The sequence below is a fragment of the Oreochromis aureus genome, linkage group 17 (genome assembly GCF_013358895.1).
Source record: "Oreochromis aureus strain Israel breed Guangdong linkage group 17, ZZ_aureus, whole genome shotgun sequence".
NCBI lineage: Eukaryota > Metazoa > Chordata > Actinopteri > Cichliformes > Cichlidae > Oreochromis > Oreochromis aureus.
Window position 1 is genome coordinate 25044590 of NC_052958.1, and position 23021 is coordinate 25067610.

Sequence of the window (23021 nt, forward strand, 5' to 3'; positions counted from 1 at the left end):
CTGATTTGTAGTTTGTGTAGTCACTCAGTCAGATGGTTTGATGTTTCCAGGGTGGGTATTTCACCCAAGTAAAAATGACATAAATAACCAGAATATACAGTAACTTTAGCTGCATGAATGCAACCATTTGACATGCAACGCATAAGTCAGATTTAGAGGACTTTATAATATCCACTTGTTCTCTGTACTGAAAGAATCACAGCACAAATATGACCCTAGTTTAGTCACACACAGAAATATGGGAGCACACCTGACACAAACACTTAGAGAATCTCATGACTATTTTAAATTCCTGCCCTTCCACCTTTCAAATAATATTCAATACGTTTTGCACTAGAAAGCAACTATTTTTAATGAAAAATAACATGTATGTTAACACGGCAAAATACTTCTGTTTTCAGCTATTTTATTTTATTTTGCGCCTGCTTTTATTAACGTTTCTTCTATTTTTATTGACAATGTTAGACTATACAATTATTCTGCATTCTGCATTCTGATTGTTTATTCTGCATTCGATTCATCACTGCTGAAGTTTTAGTCTAAAAATTGTTGCAGTCCTTCCAGATAACTCCGAAGGGGACTCCCTGTGAAAGGAAATGTGTTCTAAATTATGACAAAGAAAAATGAGAAGATACAGGCAGCGCAGATTAAGGCATCCAACGGGGCTTCAATCTACAGCAATCGCTTGTACATTGGAAATATATGTATGTGCGTGTGTGTGTGTGTGTGTGTGAGAGAGAGAGAGAGAGAGAGAGAGAGAGAGAGAGAGAGAGTGTGTGTGTTGGGTCCTGAGTCGGACTTCAGAGAGCAGAGGGTTTATAAAGTAAAGTGTGATTTATGTGGCGCTGCCGTCCCTCGACAGGTCGAGAAAGACCCTGAAACCCGAGAAGTCCGGCAGCCACAGAGAAATGGGGGGAAAAAAATCAAGTTTTCTTAAAAATATCAGCCATCTGGACGAGCCGGACTTCACCTCCACGCAGAGTGAACTCTGAACTCAACCTCAGTACCACGGCACAAGATAAGCATATGTGCCATCAACGTTTCTGAGCGGAAACGGTGTTTTATACGGGATCTCCTCCTTTTTCTGTAAACGGTCTGCTCTGGAAATTAAGAAACTAACCAGAAAATGAAACAAATGTCACTTCTGTTTCTGATTGAAGTTTAATTACTTGAGCCGAATTAATGCTCAGGATCCCGCCGGTAGATTCAATCTCTGTAAATGTGAACTATAGAGGTGAAATCATGCTGTGCCTGTTTCAGCTACACTTTCAAAGAAATCTTTCGACAAGCCTGTTTTACTTTAAAAGGAAAAGAAATTTATTTCAGGGGAGAAAGAAATAAAAATAAACTCATTTATTAAAACAAATAGTCATATACATTTATATATCAAATGAAATTAGTCACCCTAACTTTAAACAAAGACGAATTAAATCTTAAACACATAAATATCGGACCCAAGACTTTATGAGGAGAAGTAGTTATTTATTTACACAGTATGTCTTATGATGATGAGTTCTAAAGAGTCCCTGGTTGCAGGCTGTTCCGAGCGGTTTCTGGGGCTTTGTAATAATGAGAATCAGCGCGGCCGAATTAATCTCACACGGCCACTTGTTCTGTAAACTCTCCGTGTTGTTTTAATCAGGAGCAGATTTGCTTTTTTATGTCGGAACACCACAGACCGTTTACAGTTACAACAGTGCTGCATGTGAGCCGCCTGCAACAATGGAGAGAGCAGCGGAACAAAACCAGTCATAAAATATAAAGAGGGGACACATACATGAAGTACATTTACTCGCAATTACGCGCAATTACTGTTACACCGCGTTTATCTGACAGCTGGAGTTACTTTGCACATTCCAAATGGAGATAAAGTTATTGCATATGCCTGTTTGTGCGCGAAAGTCTTTTATCGCCATCAAAGTTTGGAATATTCAATATTTTTATACAAATCTCGCGGTTTTTGCAGTCTGTTCCTCACTAGGCACTTTATTTTTTATAGTTTTTTTTTTATTTAAACACATTGCTTATTTAAGCAATATTATCCATTAGTGACAGGAAAATCAGCATTACGACATATAAACGCATAAATGAATAGAATGCGTGTTAGCCTAGGAAATGTTATGTTTTGAATGCAATATCAGAAGTACTCGAGCAAATAACACATTTTCCTTATTTTCTGTGCGCTTAAGACGATAACAAAGTCAGAAGCTTTGCACAGTTCTGGGGCCTTTGGTTATTGATCTATCGCCATTCCTACTTGAACCCCGATAGCTGTCTCTGAAAACTGTAATAAGTTTAGAATCTGTGTGAGAGAGCCGCAGCGGTCGGTACACGAGGAGAAATCCCGGTGCAGCCGCTGCAATCAGGCGGCGTGCAGGGGTGAGCGTGTGTGCAACATATGGTTCCCTGCACAGGATGTAAAGAGTCAACAAGGAGGCCATTTACTCCCAATTAGGGAAATAAAACAGGACAGGGGCCAAAACGCTACTCCAATCAGCACCAGGGGTCACTGGACAGCGGCGGCGGCGGGCCGGGCCCCTCATCATCATCATCATCCTCAGCCCGGGGCCAAGGCTACACAGAGGGACTGAGCTAATGCACAATGAGCAGACAAAGAAAACACATTACGACCAAGAGGGAGGTTTTGGTTTAAATGTGTATATTTTGATTGGCAAGTAGTGGAAGAAGTGCATGGGCCCACAATGACAGAATACAGTATTAATAATATTACTGCGCATTCTAAGTACATGTTGCAGAATTCACACAGTGCATGAGTCATTTGATTTGACTAGCTGTAACTGCTACATTTGCATTTAAATTGTTTCTGTGCAAATAAAGAGAAAACATTTGTGGAATGACACACTTATGAGACTGTCCGTTTTTGTATAAGGTGCAATATTTTCCATGTTTGATATTCGAGTAATCCAAAAGTATTCAGATGATCTTTTTTTGGTTGCTTATTTTAAGAACAATTCTACACTGTAAGTGACACGATGCACTGTTTTCTCCAAGTTCAATAACAATCTAATGAAATAAACAAAAGCAGCAAAGTTCAGTTTGGAGATATGACTTTAAATATAAATGTAAAATATCACAAAACCTGAAAAATAAATCCAATACACAACCAAACTAACATCAACATATAAGTCACTGTATTTTTCTATGTCTATGTATTTACAGTGCGTATGAATTGCTAATATTTAGGTCGTGTCATCTGTGAATTCTGAAAATTAATTTAATGGAATCCATCAATGTACAGCTTGCGGCTCAATTCTATCTATTATAGAAGTATAATTTCTTTTTGACGTTTATTTTGGATTCGGAAAGTGGTTGTTTTTAACATTACATATTAAAAAGTTCATCAATCAGAATCTGTCAAATTTGTTCTACAGTCTGGTATTTTCTTGCGTGTGGATGAAAGCCTTATAGAGTGCAGATGCAGGCTGAAGCTAGATTGAAAATTAACAAGTCAAACAAAAATATAATAGAACAGTTCAAGGGAAATAACATGTTTAGACATGCTTCATAAAGACTTTTTCACTTTCCCTCATGCTCCACCAACTGCAAAACAGTGCACACTCTAATTATCCCTCTACAGACTTTCAGTCCTGACATAAAATAGAGAGTAAAGTTTCAGGAGTCTGTGATCAGGTTGCACTCAAAATCACCAAAACCCGTTTTGTGAAACTTTGCATTAATTTATGACCATTCCTGTTTTTGGCTTGTGCACAGCCCTAAGATTTGTGAGATGCACTTTATTGAAGTTAAATCTGAGCCCAGAAGTTGCCTGTCAAACTCAAACAGATGATGTAACACATCATGTAAAAAAAGCACACACACACACACAAAACCACTTGAAGCTTGTAATCAACTGTTGGTTGTGATTTTGGGGATAAAGAAAGTCACATTAATGTAGAATAAATACAAAAAAGTGTTGCAACAACAACACTGAAATGGATAGCATACACTTTTTTGTATTCATATGGTAATGTTAAACTTGGTTAGGCATTTTTTTTTTTTTTTTAAACAGTCTCATTAAAGCAGTGCTTATGTTACTGGTATGACGTGATCACAACACTTGGGCTTTTCTACATCTTGGAATTCATTTATGACTAAATATTTCTGACTGTGATGGCCTATGTTCCTGTTTTGGGCTGTTCTGTCAGTCTGTCAGCTATGACAGAATGCACAGACTGATACAATGATATTTATTGGAAACATTAACTATGTACAAGCTATTGAATGAAGCTGAAATAAGTGGAATACTCATTTTTTTATTGGACAAACTGGACACAAGATTTTGTGAAACACTTGATACTAACAGAGAAATGTTTCCTCTGTTGCTCTTAATTATTCATGTTTATCAAGGTTAACCTTTGAGCATTTTCAGTGGTGTACGGTGGATGGCAAATCCAAGATGGACTGGACACTGGATGATCAGGACTCAGTTGAAGTTTTTGGATTTGAACCATGTTATCATTTGTCTCTGAAGTGCTTTAAATGTGTTCGAGGCTTGGTGTTTTTAGATTATGTTCCATTCATAAATTAAACCCATATATTGTAACAGCAAAATAATGTGCACAAATAAATCATTTGCAAAGTGCTTTTGTGTTAACCGTGATACTGATTTTTAAACCATTTCAGCCACGTGCACAGAAGTGACATCACTTCTGCAGGATGGCATATTCGTCTCAGAGATGTTTGCACATTTCGATTTGCCACAGACAAACTGTAGCAGCCAGGGCAAACAAGTCACTTTCACATTGAGCTCAGAACAAAGAATAGGGGCCCTGAAGGAGAACACTGAGCTTGAGTCATGGGGAGGCCTTTTTCCCCCATTTTTCATTCTTTCTTTCTTTTTTTTCTTCTTTTTTTTTGCCTTAGCTGGCACCAGAATCGACTTGTAGCCATGAAAAGCGAATCTGGGGGAAAGCTAATGATGAAAAAGTCTACTCTATCCCTGTGCCTTCATTAAATACATGGAAAGAGCGAGCGAGGCACATCTGGATTCAATCGGTGGCCCTTTGATGGCATCAAGTGTTCTTTTCCCAGATCAGGGGCTGGAAGCTACAGGACGTCTATGGCACCTCAGAGCCTAGAGTCAACTCTTGCCATCTGAATACATGACCCCACTGCCATAACTGGGTGACTGTGGCTCGTGAGGTAGCGCAGGTTATCTACGAATCCGAAGGTAAGCGGTTGAATTCCCCACTGTTTCAGTCTGAAGCTTCCTTGGACAAGAGTTGCATCCATGTGAGTGCGTGTGCAAATGTTAGACAAAGTGCTTAGATTAAAAAACAGAAAAGCACTTGTATATATAAAAGTGTTTTTAATGCTGAGTTAGTAGAAAAATTCAAGTACCAGTCCATTTACCACAACATTATCTCCATCATACAGCTCCTTCCATTTCTTCATATTCATCCCCTCAACCTCCCTCACTCAGCTAACCTCTATTGTGTATGAGACAGGAGTCAATACATAATCAAAGCATTTTAAGCTTTTCTAGGTTTTACTCCACTACATTTTATCTAACAAAAAAAGGAAGAAAGAAAGAAAGAAAGGAAAAACTGGCAAATGTGCTGGTAATCCCCTAAGATTCTAGTACCAGGATAAATGATTCTTACTGCATTTTTTTCATACTCAGCCTGTTTCATCCTTAGCTGATTTGAAACACGGAAATCCCCCCAGATCTCCAGTTTGAGGAAATTCAATAAATTCACATTGTATTTCTTTCGTTTTTGTTTGTGTGTTTGTTTGTGGTCTAGCTATGCTCCTGTTTTTTCTCTGTCTCTTATTTCATCTCACTTCTCTGAACCTGAAAAAAGGGAGTTTTTCCTTCTGACCGTTGCCAGGTTCTTCCTCACGGGGGATCATTTAGACTCATGCTTTGAAACTTGTATGGTCTTTACCTTTTCATATAACACACCTCGATATGTCTTTTGGTCTGTATCCAGCATTTTTGCCTTTAATTGTCATAATGATTTGAAGATTACAGCTGATAATCAGAATTTTTGCCTTTTATTACATATCAAGATTTTGCTGGCACCAGTGAAACAGAAATTGTTTAAGGCCATCAGTTCAGCATTCAGCTATGGACAGGTAGGGGAATTTGTAAAAGTATCTGAAAATCCTAGTCCTGTGTAATATTTTAATGGTGTGATGACAGAAGTAAAACTATCATGAAGCTATCAGGGGATGGCTGTCAGGCTCTGGTTGGCTGGTAAATTGATATTTTAGATCCTGGACAATATTTGTCAACAGGATGTCATGTAAGACAATTCATCAATTTATTGAATAGGATCTGCGTTTCTTTTAAGTGCAGCTCGTGTAGATTTTTGCACATTTTGCAATTATAAAATAAAACAAAAATATGTGAAAAAAATCCTTTTTTTTTTCAATTTCTTTAAAGGCCAGACAGTTCAGTGCCTATTCAAGTGCCTGTATAGACATAACCAAGGATTAGACATGGTGCCCACTAAACATATTTGTAGATGCACTAACAAAGTGTGGGTTGACCCAAATTTTTTTAAAAAAGGCAGAGCCCACTGAAGCGTGTCTTGAACAGTGCCAGTTCAAGAAATATGCTACAGGTGAACAAAGTGAGAAAATGTTTTTTGTTTGTTTGTTTGTTTGTTTGTTTTGTTTTTGGAATGTATTTAGTGGCAGGAACATCACGTGTAACATACAAATAAATACACTGTCAAGAAATGTAAAACTCGTGCGTTTCTTTTTCGCGATCTAAAAAAATGAAGATTAAAACATTGTTAAAAATCACGATAAAATACAAACAACTATCACTATTATAAAAAATACACTTTTGAGTGATGTTTGTGGGACCTCTCGCGGGCCTTGGTAATTAGTTTGTAGTTTAAGGAACGGTTTTCAGTTTCAAATCTAAATGTAAAAGAATGGATGGTTGGTGCCATAGTCGCCCTGTAATTTGCTTCTATCGTTTCTCCGTTACCCTGGCAGCTCAGCCAGCACTCATGCGGACAATCCTGTGGATAGACTGACTGGCACTGGTTATGGTTGATTTAACTGGTGGCACACCGCAGGACATTCAGAGTGGGTTTATCAGCACACAAAGATAACAGCGTGCCTCCCTTCACACTCTGCTGCCTCCTGCATCCCCCGTAAGGACTCTCAAGCTGAGGTTTATCAGAGAAAAACGGCCAACACCAGGCGGGCTGTCGATGCTGCTGATGTGATGTTTTCAGCTGAAGGGGGAAGAGGGTGGTGGGGTCATGAAAAACGTCAGACACAGCAAAAGCGTTAGCACGCAATTACGGACTTCTTATTAAGAGTGCGGTTGAAAATCGGCCCACTTTCGTAGTGCAGCAAGTCTCTCTTTCCAGCTGTGTGTGTGTGTGTGTGTGTGTGTGTGTGTGTGTGTGTGTGTGTGTGTGTGTGTGTGTGTGAGAGAGAGAGAGAGAGAGAGAGAGAGAGAGAGAGAGAAGCTAGCCTGAAGGTGAGGCGGTAACGTCCTGCCTCCGTGCCTCTAGCTGCAGCTGAGCCAGATTTGTGCGCACACAGAACTTTACGCATCTGGTCGTCATCAGCAGCAGCGGCCACTCTTCCTGCTCATATGTGGCTCAAACCGAGGAGGAAGAGAACGTCTTCTTCTTCTTCTTATATGATTTCTTAAGATTGAAACCAAAAAACGCGACAGGACGAACACGGGCCGGTCATTTTCTTCTCTGACTCGTACTGCTGGATGTATTGGCTGTAAAAAGATTTAGTGGGGAAAGCAGGAACAAGTTCGTTTGAGAACTCCGTTGCTGATTTGGATGTGAACAGATCCACCCTCTGCTCGGAAGTCCCGAGTTTTTATCTGGCGGTGTTTTTCTAGAGGCGCTGCTAGTGCTTTCTGCATGCACGGATCTACTTGGCTCACTTGCGCTTCTCTTTCTTATTACCGCTCTCTTTTTTTCCGCTGGTTCCCACTTGCGTCATGACTTCTAGCTATGCACATGTAATGGACAGGCAAGCTACGATACCAAACCGCCTGGAGAGCCCGATCACGTCTAACCTGGACAACTTGCAAGCCAAAAAGAACTTCTCAGTCAGCCATCTGTTGGATCTGGAAGAGGCCGGGGAAATGGTCGGTACCCAGGCAGACGAGAGCGTCGGGGAGACGGGGAGGAATATGCTGGAATCCCCGGGGCTGACTAGCGGGAGCGACACGACCCAGCAGGAAAGTAAGTGAAATGCTGATGAAAAGATGTTTTAAAAGGATGGGACGAAGCCGAGGAGCTCAAAATAACACGTTATTTTCTTTTTATTTGAAATAATCCTCAGCGAACTGTTTTAGCCCCCGTTGATATCCCAAGTTATCATTCATCATTTCTAGGAAACAAATCAAATCGCAGACAAAAGTAGTTCTCCTGACAGGCTGAAAACTAAACTTGTTTCTTTCACGACTTGCTGGCGAGTGTCCGCGCGCAGACCACACGAATGGAGCTCTGCGAAAAGCCGCGCGCATGGAAGGAATCTTCTAGTGAGTTTTGGCAATGCATCATCCCTGACGGTCTCCCCCTCAAAATGACCATTAATTTACCATTAACACTCTGATGTCAGTGAAGTATGATGCTGATGGTGGACATGGTCAGTGAAGTCACCTTACAAGTCTAACTTCGGAGTAATAAATCTTTTCCCCACGACTGTTGACCTCAGCAGGGCACTTTTTTTTTGCCCTACATTTAAGAAAAAACACCAATAATGAATTTTGAAAACAAACTGAGTCATGTAGACGTGCGCAGGTGTGACTTATGCTTTGTGAATATTTGCATAACCCTATCACAATTTTTATTAGAAAACATTTTAAACAAGGCCTCATCCCCGCTGGGTGTGCAAAAATGAAGCCGATATCTTTGACACCACAGAGGCGGGATCTAATCCCTGGCCTGCCGTTGGAATTCCACTGTGAGAATCGAGGTTAACATTTCCAACTTTTCTTTTGGGATACGTCACGAAGCCGACAAGAACCTGGATAAATTCAGCGCAAACAAACAAATACAAATAAATAAATAAATAAAAAATGCCACTGCACGTCCTCTCCACCTCACCGCTGAGAGAGTAAATAAACGCTCCGTTCTTCCTCCCCCCTCCTCTTTTTCTGCTCAGAGGGCCATTTTCAGAAGTTGACACAAACGTTATAGCCTTTAATGAGTGTTATTGTTATTTTTAAAGGCTAAAAAATCGTCTGTGAGAAATATGGAGGAGGAAGTGGCCGGGTCACGTCGTTAATCTACGGTTATTTTCAGCCTGTCAAACACTTTCAGAATATCGGAGCCTAGTCATTTGTCATAATTACCGCGCGTGTCCTCGTTCCGACAATTAAAGAATCAAATAACAGCATCTCATCAGCTCTTATTTTGTGGAAACGTGACTCTGACAAACCACAGAAGGAACGAATCGATCGGATTTAGAAAACAAATGTTTTAGACTGATGAATTAAAACTGTAGAGCTAGTTTTCCGGCTTTTATTGTATTAAACAAGAAATCAGACTTGAGCAAGTTTCACATAATGACCTGAATTATTACGCAAGTACATTATTCTTCTTCTTCTTCTTCTTCTTCTTCTTATTATTATTATTATTATTATTATTATTATTATTATTATTATTATTATCATAGGCAACAACTAATTCAAACATTTGAAACATTTTTAGTCCACGTTTTAAAAAAAAACTTTGCACAGATGTCCATTATTTGCTTGGGCTTCCACAAAATTTAGTAAAAATCCAAATAAAATAAAAAAATTGCCAACTACACTTTCATTTAGGAATCAGGTCCCCTCTAACGAATTTGTCTTGGCAGCAGGACTAATTGACTTTCACTGATCGCTGCTAATGAGATCAATCTATAGTCCCACGTGTTGACCACACTTGAAGCTGCCAGAAGGATGATGATGGTGCTGATGATGGTACTGATGATGGCGATGGCTTTGATTCGCTGTTTTAAACATCACCCTGGAGGGTTAATTAAAAGCTGTGCGACACCAAACCGCTGCCCGGGCGCTGCACGATCTATTAAATGAAAGAGTCTTTTCGGGAAGCTCACTTTTTTAAAAAGCTATTTGTGCCTGCGTTCTGAATAAACCTCTACGTGACGGCATTTGGACCCATGAAGGTTTCCAAATATTTTAATCCATGAAGAAAACTCGCGTGGAATTCATAGTTTTCAAATACCTTTTTTTTTTTTTTTTTTTTTTTTTTTTTAAATTTTTTTTATTTACAATTGTATACAAGTACTGTTAAAAAATACCTCCGTGGATTCCGTTTTGTGTGGACTGTCCTCTGTCCTGTCATATTTTTTTAATTTAAAATCTAAAAATGAATTCCGATAGAATACTATAAATAAATACCTTTTTTGTAAAGGCCTGCAAATCTTTTGAATTTATTTTTAATTTCTAAATCGCCCTAAAAGTGTCATTTAGCAGTCAAAAGATATAATAACATTTTATTCCTTTATGTTTAACTGAAAGTTTAGACGCGCCTTCAGGTTCTGACGGATCTTATTTGTTGTGCGCTTTTCTCCGGTTGTAAAGTCATGAGTTCGGCGGGAAGGGCGTCACGATTCGCTCCTTAACTCCCAGCCTGGAGACGCGCAAACGCTGGTTTCTGGTGAGAAAGCTGTATGCGGTCGTTGGTTTGCCATGTGTGGCCTTTACAACTCCAGTTTACTGCAATTTGTTCTTTTCCATTTAATAAACAGAGTTTCAGCCCGAAACTGTGGACGGTGATGTCTGCAGAGCTGTTGTAATCACTTCTAAGAAACTCTGGTGCTGTAGCTATGTTAAATATTTTTTGAAAAAAGAAAGACAGAAAGAAAGAAAACATGCACACACATTTTCATGTAAATTAATTAGGTTATTTGTTTTTGTCTGTGGTCCTGCAACATGGTCATTGTTCTCTGTGAGATTAAAATGTAAAAAAGCAAACAGAACACAGGCCTGGAGAAGTCAGGAAACTACTTGTACTTACACAAACTACTCTCATTGCGGATTCAGTCCTTCCTTCCAAGATTTATCTTTTATTTTCAAAAGAGATGAAATGAAGATGTCATTAGCAAAATCTATTGGTTTAAACCCCAAGGTGGCAGGATGCCCATAAAAGGTCACAAGGCCAGTCTGATTAACTGGATTATGAAGAAGAAGAGAGAAGGATGGGGGTAGTTGTAGTTTTAGGTTTGAGGTATTTTTTAAAGTATTTAGCGCATAAAATATAGGCAAAAATATGAATACACGTAGCTACTGCCTTTTATTACTTTCAAGCACTTAAGGAATAAAATATCACTTCATGGATTTTTTTAGTTAAGCAATTTAATGAAGCATCTTTGCACTCTCCTCCTCAGTATATGGGTTGACCTCAAATGTGAAGTAGAACCAATTTAAAGGGTTCAAAGAAACCAAAATGAACATTGTCACTCCAGCCCTTCAGCACCCCACCCTCCCACACACACACACACACACACACACACACATCTATTTGTGACTCAAACTGTCTTACAGCCTGCAGTAGCAATTGTGTTTAAACGCTGTGTACTGCAACCATAAAAATCATAATTATTTGTACTTATAACTGTTCATGGTTTCAGCTTCTGAGTCTCGATCCTGAAATAAAGGTGAAGATTCAATCAAACAAAACAAATGAGACATTTGGTTGCATCAGTAAAACAAATAATCGGGTCAACGGCAGCACACGATCAAAATCTGAAGCAAATAAAGTGACAAATATGGACATAAAAAAAAATCATAAATTCACACAAGAATACAAAACATTTTTTTTATTTACAACAAATTATTTTTCTGTCTTTGCTTTTTTCCTCTGGCTATTTTTAATGGATAGGCCTGTAAAAATCCTTTGTATGGAGCAGCATAAGAAAACACTTTGTGGTCAGCTTGACTGAAATAAATTCTTTAAGAGTTACAGACAGATATCACTTTTTATTTTAAGGGCTCCATTTTCGATTCCAGCAGGTAAACAAGTTTACATTTGGTTTTCTTTTTGCCAATCGACTTATTAACTGACAGCAACTCTTAGAAGAAATGGTGACAGCTAAGCAAACAGGTTACTTGACGATCGAGTAATGTTTGACACACTGCCAGGAGTGTGTGTGAAAAACGAATTAATACAACAACAATATCCCGTGTTTGGCTGAAAGTTCATATTTCTACTAACAAACATGCTCCAGAAATCTTTTTTAAAAAGTGAATAAAACTGTAAATGAGCATGAAAGTTGAAGTAGTTTGTATAGACTTAAATAAAGATTCAAAGAAGTGGAAATTTTCAAAAGTAAAGTTTTTTCTTCAACAGCAGCCAGCTCCATCAGGTAACATGTTACCCGATGGATGAATTTTGTGAATAACTTTTAATTTTGAATGTATTCCACAAAATTTCCAGAGCATGTGACTGAAAGCTCAGAGAAAAACTGGTCTGTAAAAAGAACTGCAATAAAAGTTCCACTTGATGATTTTTACATTAAAAAAATACACACAGCTGTTTCTAGAAACACGGCCAATATTTGCCATTCTGGTTCATTAGATAAAGTTTATGGATTTCGTGTAACCCCAAAATAAAGAATAACACATTAAAAAGAACTGCTATCCCAACAAAACAAATGTGCTGAATACAAAATCACAATCAGAGTCACAAAATCTGTAGCAGCAAAAACCCAAATGATTCTTTTTATCTCGACTGATTGAAATCTCTCAAAATCTTATTACTGCTAAGTAGCATGAAACACTTGAGTGTATTGAGCAACGTCCTACCTTTGCACATGTGTGTGCATATAACTACAGACTGTGTGTGTGTGGATGTAATTAGGAACACTTTAGATCACAGCCTTATTTTTCTGTGTGAAAGTGTTATTTTGTGGTCTTGTTGTGCAGCCACAATTCACCAACACTGATTTCACCCAGCGGGAACTATCAGACTGAGCACATGGAGCTCTTCCATAATGAATTACACATTCACCTTTGCCAAAGTGATTCTGTTACTTTTGTTTTTGGCTTGTGTGCTAATTAGTTAGGTGAAGAGCCAAGTGACGTGTTTCTGCAGATCCAGAAATTATTTCACGGCTTTTTAAAAGAAATCGTACTTTCTATGAGGGTAAATATTCATATAAAATATATAGTTTTATAAATAAATATTATTTGTTTACAAGAAAACCACAAAAGGTACCGTTGATAAGTCAAGTCTTCCACTAGTAAAATGTAGAGCTATGATACGTTGTGTCGTTCTTTGCGTATTAAACTTATTAAACGATCTTCAGCTCTTACTGGGCAGAAACAAACCTCAACTTGTTGACCTCAATCGTCAGTCTTTAAGTGGTAGTGTATCTATCTGTCTATCTATTGATCGATTTTATTCATTTTAATTTGTGACTCAAACTGTGTTACAGTCTGCAGTAGCGGCTGTGTGTCAATGCAGACGATGCTTCCTGCTGTAATTATATAACAGTTACAATTACACTTATAGTTAATTGCAATTATAACTGTAATTATATAGTGGTTTGATTTTTTTGCTAATGCTTGAGCAAAACAAAGCTGTTCCTTTGCCTCATAAAGTTCCTTCTTTCTCTTTCTGCAGATGAACAGATGAACACAGAGGAAAAGAAGAAGAGGAAGCAGCGCAGGAACAGGACCACCTTCAACAGCAGCCAGCTCCAAGCTCTGGAGAGAGTGTTTGAGAGGACACACTACCCCGATGCTTTCGTCAGAGAAGACCTGGCTCGCCGGGTCAACCTCACCGAGGCTAGAGTGCAGGTACGAACAAAGGCATTGCCACAGGAAGGTGGCTTCAATGCTACGTGGCAAAAAAGAAATTCCTGTCTCTAATAGTTTCGATGTTTTCCTGAGAGTAATAATTTCACGTTCTGATACTTTTATTTGGACAAATACTGATTCCTTGACATTTGATTCTCCTCTAGCAGCATTGAACTGTTAGCTAGATTCTAACTTAGATAAAGAGAGAAACAACAAATGCGCTTATAAGATTTGAAATTAGTGTTGTACCAGAATGAGTCAGATATAAAATAAATAACTTTATTTTAATATACAGATATAAACGTATTTGATACAAATCTTAAAACAGAACATATTAATTGAATATTTGACTAATCTGAAAAGTTTTAATAGGAAACTGCAGTACACGCGGTCACAGAAACAGCACGACTCCTCACAGCGTCAAATCATCTGTTAGCTTTTAACTTAATATATTTAGTTATTAATCCTTCCTAATAGGCGAAAGTCATTAAAAGCTTTAGATTTTGCATTGAACTAAACTGATAAGAGCTGACAAATATCTCTTATCATGCCAGAGTGATCTTTTAAATAATTACTGATATTGTAGAGTCTGTTAGCAGTTTGCAAAAACTCCCCAGTGAACCGACCGTGATTAGAAAAGTGGATGTAATGATGTTTAATTTCCTCAGTTGTTTACAAAATGTGTAAAACACACAAGTGCTGCAACAAAAGGGCTGCTAAGTACGATGCTGTCAGTGGGAGAATGAATCAGTGACTTTGATATGAACACCGCAAAAACAGATACAAACTGTGATGTATAGTGTTCTGAAATGGCTCTCGTAAAATTAATGTTTCCAGTTGTTAGTACAAGTTTTGGTTTCATGAAGGATTTTTCATCCAGACACACTTGCATGCACCGAACGGCTGATATTCTGCGTTTCTGTTCATGAAGCATGTGTTGTATTCCAGCGTGTCATATAAGTCTAACATACCAGATTAGAAATGATGTGTTTTATTATGTTGCGTTATATTTTTTTCTTTATATAATTCACCACAAAATAATTTGAATGAATGCAATAAAAGAAAAAGCGTTCAAAGATGAACTACAATTTTAATTATTGTTAATCAGTCCTTTGGTGATGGATTCTGTCCTACAGCGGCTTGATTGATATTATGATTCGCATATTTAAAAAATGGCACTGTGGTGGAGTGGTTAGCAGGTAACCTCACAAACAAGAAGGTTCTTGGTTTGAACTTTGTGGTCTGCTGGGGCCTTCCTGTGTAGACTATGAGTCTTCATCTGGTGTTTTGCATTGATTGCTTCCCACAGGCCTTAAACATGCATGTTGAATATGATAAGATGGTTCTCATTTGGGCATAGGTGTGAAAGCGAGAGCGGGTGGTTGACTGTCTATCTACGATGGACTGGAGATGGGCGAGGCGTATCCTATCGCTCACATTATGTCTCCTTCCTCTATGTCGCTTAGGTGGAAAAGTAGTAAAGAAAATGGATGGATTAAAAAACATAATTATAAATGTTTTTATTTATTACTAAACATATAAATGTCATTGAGTTTATAGCTGTCACACAGGCGATCAACTTTAAGGTAATTAGCAGTACGTTCAGCAGCCCCAGTTCAGACAGCAGACTCTGAGATGACATTTATGTAAATGCAAAAGTCACACTCAGTTCATTCTTTGACCAGTATTTGTTGGTTTTCTCTTGGTTGTACTGGATAATCTGCCACTCTTCACTTATAAACAAGAAAACATCTTTTTTCTTAAATGCACTCAGGTATGCCCTATAAACACATGACTTATGACTAATAATTAAACACATGCATTTCTTGCAGGTATTGATATATACAGTGTCTATAAACAAATCAGTGCTATCTTTATACAAAACAATGAAAGTATTTATTCTGTGGCCAGAGTGAGAGGGAAAGAGGAAATAGTGATCTGGGAGTGAGACAAGCAGCACATCTGTGATTAATGTGTAGCAGAGAGCAATGCAGAAATGCTTTGATAAAAGACTTTGGGTAATTCCTGAGGCAGTGCGTCAGCAAGCCCCTCTGAGTGCGTACAACTTATAATAATGAACTCAGTTTCAGAGTAAGGAAAAACATCAGCATCCTCCACCCCAATCATCACCTACGTGATGAGGTGGTTGTGCTGGCGGGGGGTGGAGTTGATACGGACGGAAAGAGGTAAACTATAGATGAAGCATGGACACACGAGCGAGATGGTCATTTAACACATTAGACTAGATATTTGGATTGGAGACAAGAGTTTAGGTGTTTTTTATGGATCTGCTCCTTTTTTAAAGATTTTTACCACAATTTAGTAGACATGAAGTGTTATACTGTGTTTATCTTTTAATGGACATTAATTGCTGTTTGTGTACAGAATGTAGAAAAGGAGCTTTCTTGTGTTTAAAATGTGTTGCAGAGTGAGACGCAACACATAAAAATCCATAATGATAGATCGATATTTAAAAATATCTGAAAATATCTGTTACACTGACCAAGCGCAGCTTCAAGGGATTTCTATAGATCTTCAGACAAAATCAAAAAGTTGATTATCCCTGTAAATAATAGTCAAATGTATTATGGTCCATGGAGTGCATGTATGAAGCACTTTTTAGGCCATTCAAAAAGCATAGTTACTGATTTGCCATTATATCCTGATCTGGGTATGAGACGGTCTGAGGATGACGGTTCACTTTCTTTATTTTAGAGCCTTTACCAACAGCTCAAACTTTTCCCTCAGGAGTGAAACTGTCTCATGTAACCTGAGTGTGAAACGCCATATAAAACCTCTTTTTCTCACTGATGTCATACGACTTAATTCAGTGCTGACTGAGAAATTGAGAAATTTTAGCGTATTTGACTGCAAACTGTTGTAGGATACCACAAAAAAACAAAACATCTTACTTCGGACACAGTGAGCAGTGGAACAGGAGAAACATTCCGGGCTTCTATTTCACTGCATGGTTAGAGATAAAATGCGGTTTGTTGAGCGGGCCACAAAGTTGGCGATTACATGGAGATTTATGAAATTCTATGAATGTGGCAAGACTATATAGATAGAGGTTTCTGACACAACATTACCAGCTTTCAAGGTCAAACTTATAGTGTATTAAAAAAAACTTCCTTGCTTAATTGACCAACATGATGGTCAATACAAAAAAATGACCAATGAGTCTGGAAAGACTCACCATAGTTCCTCATACTTCACAGTGCTATGCCCTAGCTATAAATATAATAGTCTGGAAAAAATTGAAATATTGGCATTTTGGGCATCACCATGTTGTTTTATTGGAGTCAGAGTTTACTTTATATGTGGATGAGAAAGTGGAGCTAAAAGTATATTAGGGAAGGCTTTCTTTAAAGCCTGATATTGAGTCAATGTTAGAACTATTTAAGCAGGACCACTGGCATACTGGTTGGTAGGTGTGAATTTAGCTAAGAAATCATAATAACCTGTTGAGTAAATCTATTATCTATGGTTGAAATTTTGCTGAGAGAAGTCGAAGCTTTTTCAATGAGAGTCTCTTTGGAGGCAGGACCTGGGCACTTTCAGTTGTATTCAGTTGAGTTTAATTTGATTTATATAACACCAAATGCAAAGGAAGAATTCTCTTCTCATTGGTTCTTTAACAGGAAGAGACTGCTGTATTACTCTTCAGCAATGGCTTCATATCTAGTGGCTACATCCATTTTTGATTTACATATATACATGTTATGTGTGGATTATAAGAGCAGTGCTCTCATAGTCATGAAGATTAAAAAGCAATGACTAAAAGACAAACAATGTGTTCTGTCCTTTGTCTTTCCAGGTGTGGTTTCAGAACAGGAGAGCTAAGTTCCGCAGGAACGAGAGAGCTATGCTGGCCAGCAAAAATGCCTCGCTCCTTAAATCATACTCAGGAGACGTGACAGCAGTGGAGCAGCCAATTGTGCCTCGCCCTGCACCCCGCCCCAATGACTACCTATCTTGGGGGAGTGCTGCACCCTACAGGTATAGTCCCCTCGAACATCACATAATAACCCTGCAGCCACATTCTGTGCACAAAGCCTACTTTGAAAACAAATGGAATTCATTTTCTCAGCTTAGAGAAGGACTTCCATTTATTAGCAATTTCCCAAGAAATTTTCACTTTTTCCCAGAAAAAGGGAAGAAAGAAAGGTGGGAAAAGTCTAAAAAGTCAGAAGGAATAACCACTAACACCAGCAGTAACATCACTGTAACAGTTCTCTCGCTCTCTCTCTCTCTCTCTCTCACACACACACACACACACACACACACACACACACACACACACACACACACACACACACCTACACACACACACCTACACACACACACACACACTGTGCTCTGTTATTGTTTAATTTCCTCCTCTTCTACCTGCACATACTTTTCATTGTTCCGCTGAAAGTTTTCATCTCCTGTGATCCTGAACTCAAACTGACTTAAACCTCAGACAGGTTACACACACACACACACACACACACACACACACACACACACACACACACACACACACACACGCACACACACACCTACACAAACGTTGCTCATACAAACTATATTTGTACACCAGTAGCGATGCCTTGTGCATTTCGAATAGTAAAACAATGTTATTTTTCTTTTTGTCTAATTGCCCATGGAGACAAACCAAGGCTCACTGCTGCAGCATATTCTGTGTATCCAAAGCCGTATGTATCTAATGCCTATGTGCCACAGAGCTTTAATACAAAATAGTTAAACGTCCCATGTCCTCTTGTGCAGCTTTAAACAAAATGGTGCACATCTGCACCAAGTTTCAATTAATTCAGTCTGATTGCTTTTGGGTAAGCTTGCTGACAGACAAAACAACAAACAGACAGATAAACAAACAGCAAAGAAAACAGCTCTCCGCTTTGCAAATGTGACATGTTCCTCTATTACAATGAACACGAACACTTTATCATGACCAAATCACACATACACAAGGTCTGAAAAGCTGATTAATCACTAAAATTAATTTCTAATTAAAAGGACTGAATCACTCAGTGCATTTGTTTGAAACTGAGCTTTAGGTTACAAATCCTTAGCAAACGTGAACCAACGTGGAACAATCAAGAGATAAAGGAAAAGTTTAGTCTTTAATATTAAAAACAGACTAAACTACTGATGAGTTTAATCTTCTTTTTAAAGGATTTGTTAAAAAAATAAAGTAATAGCAGATTAAAAATATATACATGTATTAAACAAATCACCATCAACCCAAATTTAATCTTCATAAACACATAAATATTTACCTGCATTTTACTTCCAAATTTACATTAACTACAGGCTCTTCTTGAAACTCATTTTCTTAAAATAAAGTCTCTTCTTCTTAAACTATTAGAAGTCTATACATCCCTAAATGTCTGGCCTGTCCGTTTATTTATCATTTTCCACTGACTGACTTTTGTCTTTTTTGTTTTAAGCTCATCTTACAGTTTGCAGTTTTCTATATTACCACGGCTGCATTTCTGCAAAGTCATAACTGTAAGATGAAAAATCAGGTGGAAAGTTTTTCCACTTCATTTATATAGTATTGAATATGAAAAATTATCTCACAATAATCTAAAGCCAGATTGTATTGACAGTGCAGTGCAGACTGTCTGTGAACAATTACACTATAAACCCAAATGTTCAAATTCATTAGTGTAAACCTTAAAAAAAATAATAAAGTTTTTTCAAATAACAAATTGTATATTCAAAACATATTATACTCAAAAATGTTATATATTGTTCTAGGTATGTGCAGACTAATGTTTTGTAGGTGTCTTACTGACACGTCTCAAAAGTGGAAAATTTTGCAAGAAATGAATGTGGTGAATGTAAATTTCTCGACTGCAGTGTTTAATATGTGATGGTATAAACTGGTTTAAAACTGGATGTTCCTGACTAAAGTAATGGACTCTAGACTGCTTTTGTAGAGAAAAAACTTAAACCAGAGACTATGAAAATAAAGAAATCTCAAGTAAAAATATTTGAGTTAAATATATACTTAAAAAATATTTAAGTAGTCAAGTACTACATCTTGCATGTAATGAAAATATTTAAATGATAAAAAAAATGTTATTCACAATGACAGCTTGATCTATTTGTTTTCAGGAGAAACGACTGGCAAGCATGTATGCCTAAAATAGGTACATGTAATCTTTCCATTTTAACAACTGTAGTGAAAGTTGAGTGAATGTGACCTTTAAATGCTGTAATACTGAGTTAAAGACCAACCTCTATTCCTACATTTTTATTCTGCCTTTGAAAACTCTCTAAATCTTTGCCTTCTTCCCTTCATATGCAACTTTAATCCCTTGCACACATCTGAATTTAAGCTAATTGTGCTGAATCAAAACACCATTTTCCTCACCCTGTCTCTCATCTAACCCCTCTGTCAGCACTTGAGGGCTGGGGATAGATCCTGTGACCCTCCTGAAGAGGTGATAATGTGAAAACAAACCATATTAAATCCACTATTGACCCCCGTGACCCCTCTGTGCTACACTACACAAGATAATGAACATCACACAGAATGACAGCGCTCTCCTGGGCAACATTTTTGTGACTCTGGTTACATTGGTCATGATTTACAGTAATTCTCAGTTCTGAAACTGAGTATAAAATGTCAAACCCTACAGCTGCAGCCAGGGAAATCTTTGTAGCAGAAATGCTTTGTAGTGCCAAGAGTTCACTGTGCATTATCCCTAAGCTGGTATCCAATGGTGGCAGCTTGAGTGCCACAGAAAATATTGCCCACAGAGAGTCTCTTTCTCTCATATTGATTATCTTTCTGATTTCTGCTGTTTAGGTTTCACATACTGCTATTAAATGGTAAATGGCCTGTATTTGTATAGCGCTTTACTAGTCCCTAAGGACCCCAAAGCGCTTTACACAACCAGTCATCCACCCATTCACACACTGGTGATGGCAAGCTACATTGTAGCCACAGCTGCCCTGGGGCGCACTGACAGAGGCGAGGCTGCCGGACACTGGTGCCACCGGGCCCTCTGACCACCACCAGTAGGCAACGGGTGAAGTGTCTTGCCCAAGGACACAATGACCGAGACTGTCTGAGCCGGGGCTCGAACCGGCAACCTTCCGATTACAAGGCGAACTCCCAACTCTTGAGACACGATCGCCCCCGTTAACAGACAATATAACCACCAGCTTGGTGCCTAGACAGCAAACATGCAAAAACACTAGTCATGTTCCTCTAGGGATTTTAGGTTTCTGAGCAGTTAATGTCACATTTAGTTTAAAAGGTTTATGATTTTTTTTGTTTCTATACATATTTCCATAGCTGCAGCTGATACTGTAATCCATAGATGATGTAACCTTTCACCCGTTCTGCCTCCTTTCTCTCTCTCAGTGCCATGGCTACCTACCCACCCACCTGCTCCAACACCAATACATCCCAGGGAATGAACATGGCCAACAGCATTGCCAATCTGCGGCTCAAAGCCAAGGAGTACAGCTTGAACCAGGTGCCCACAGTCAACTGAAACACTGAGAGGCTAGGGGATCCCAGAGGAAGGGAAGGAGCCCTCTCTCCTACAACACCCCCCAGAGAAGGACATTGTCTCTGGGATGAACATTATTCCACATACTCTGGATCAAGAAGTATTCTCTCCTTTTTGGAGCAGCCACGATGGTATACTATCAATGTACCAATGTGCAAAACTTCAAAACCGTGTGATGGCAGGATTTTCCCCAAGCCAAGTTTTCTTTTTCTCCTCAGCATCACTGAATTCTTGTTCACACAAAAAGACATCTAGAGTGGATGCTGTAGCCAAATATCTGCACAGTTTTGCATTTGTGATTGTGACTTAAATGGAGGGTTAGTTCCAGTCAGAGAACTTGCTTAAATGGAGACTCATATGGACTACACGGAATCCCACTTTTTCTATGGTGTTGGATAAAATTACACACCATAATTGGGATCATCTACTTTCTTTCTTTTTATGTCTTCAACAAAATGACAATGACTTCCTCTGACATTTATACAATTTAATTTTTTTTCACATTTCTTTCCATTTTATACCACTGACAAACAAACATTTTCAACACATTTTGAATTTCATGTAATAGTCCAATATAAAGGAGAGGCTAATGTATTTCTGAATCCAAAATCAGTAGATAATTTCATATGATATCCTTTATTTGTAACAGAATAAAAACTTGTATATGAATAAACATGCGTTTCAAGCAATAAAATTGCAGTTTCAACACGTATCAGAAAGGCGAAAACAGTTGTTTTCCAATATTTTCCAGGTTTCCAACACTTTCTTTAAACAGTCTCTGACTGAGTCTTTACGCTTGCAGATTATTATAACAAAAATATACTGCCTATGATCAGTCAGCCTTGAATGATGCTTCAAGAAGTATAAGGAATAAGTGTGTTTATAGATGAGACCATTTGGAAAGCAAACTGATCACGGACCTCATGCACACCCCATAAAACGAGAGATTTACAACCAGAGAACAGATGCTCCTTCAGAGAAACCCCAAGGTCCTCCTGCTTTGTGTGGGGGATAGGCTTGGGGGAGGGGTGTTTTCCTGATTACCACAACCTGAAATTTCCATCTTAAAAATAGGATATTTATGAGCGGGGAAATCTTGTCCTTGCTATGGAGGCCCTCGGGTCTTGTTTAACTCTATGACTGTTAAACAAGGTGTTTCTTCTCCCTGCCCCTCATAACCTTCACTGTCAACAAACATAAGTTGATACTGGTCTTTGAATGGTCTTCCCAGACTGTAAAAGCCAGGTTGAATGAAACCGTAGCTGATGAGGAAGTGTTTTAACTTGGTGGACTTAAAAAAAAAATATCGAAAACACGGCTCAAGAAAATGTCATTTGCATAAGTTTACACTTTGACTAAACCTTTACATTAGTGGCGTCAGTAACATTACATATGTATCGAACGGTGTTTGCAATATCTCCTTCATTCTTATTGTTATGCACAAATCTGTACATAACTTAATCGAAAGAGAATGAGGTGAGTGGTATGTAGGCCTTAAACTGTTTATAAGAATGAAAATCTTCATTTACACTCAGTAATTTGGGTAGTTTTTAACATTTCAAGTATCTTCAATGCAAGCTGGCACTGTCAAACAGTTACAGAGCAGAGCAAATGTTAGTCATAAGGAGAGAAACGGTTCACTGATGAGATTTTAGGGTTTTTCCTGACTTGTATGTCACTTTTAAGGAGGGGTTTTTCTTTTTCCTTTTCACCCA

At 38.3% G+C, this 23021-nt stretch overlaps 1 protein-coding gene across 2 annotated transcripts; it reads left to right on the forward strand.

Moving 5' to 3' along the window:
- The first annotated feature begins 7480 nt into the window (after positions 1–7480).
- prrx1b (paired related homeobox 1b) lies at positions 7481–22025 on the forward strand. Of its 2 annotated transcripts, XM_039600651.1 has the most exons (5): positions 7481–8198; positions 13593–13768; positions 17586–17767; positions 19898–19932; positions 21156–22025. In XM_039600651.1, exons 1-5 carry the CDS (start codon positions 7952–7954, stop codon positions 21209–21211), a joined length of 696 nt encoding a protein of 231 aa, XP_039456585.1. In that variant the 5' UTR covers positions 7481–7951; the 3' UTR covers positions 21212–22025. The 2 variants fall into 2 exon arrangements, with proteins under 2 accessions (XP_039456585.1, XP_031596407.1); XM_031740547.2 differs by lacking the exon at positions 19898–19932 and having other exon boundaries at positions 7484–8198.
- The last annotated feature ends 996 nt before the right edge of the window (positions 22026–23021 follow it).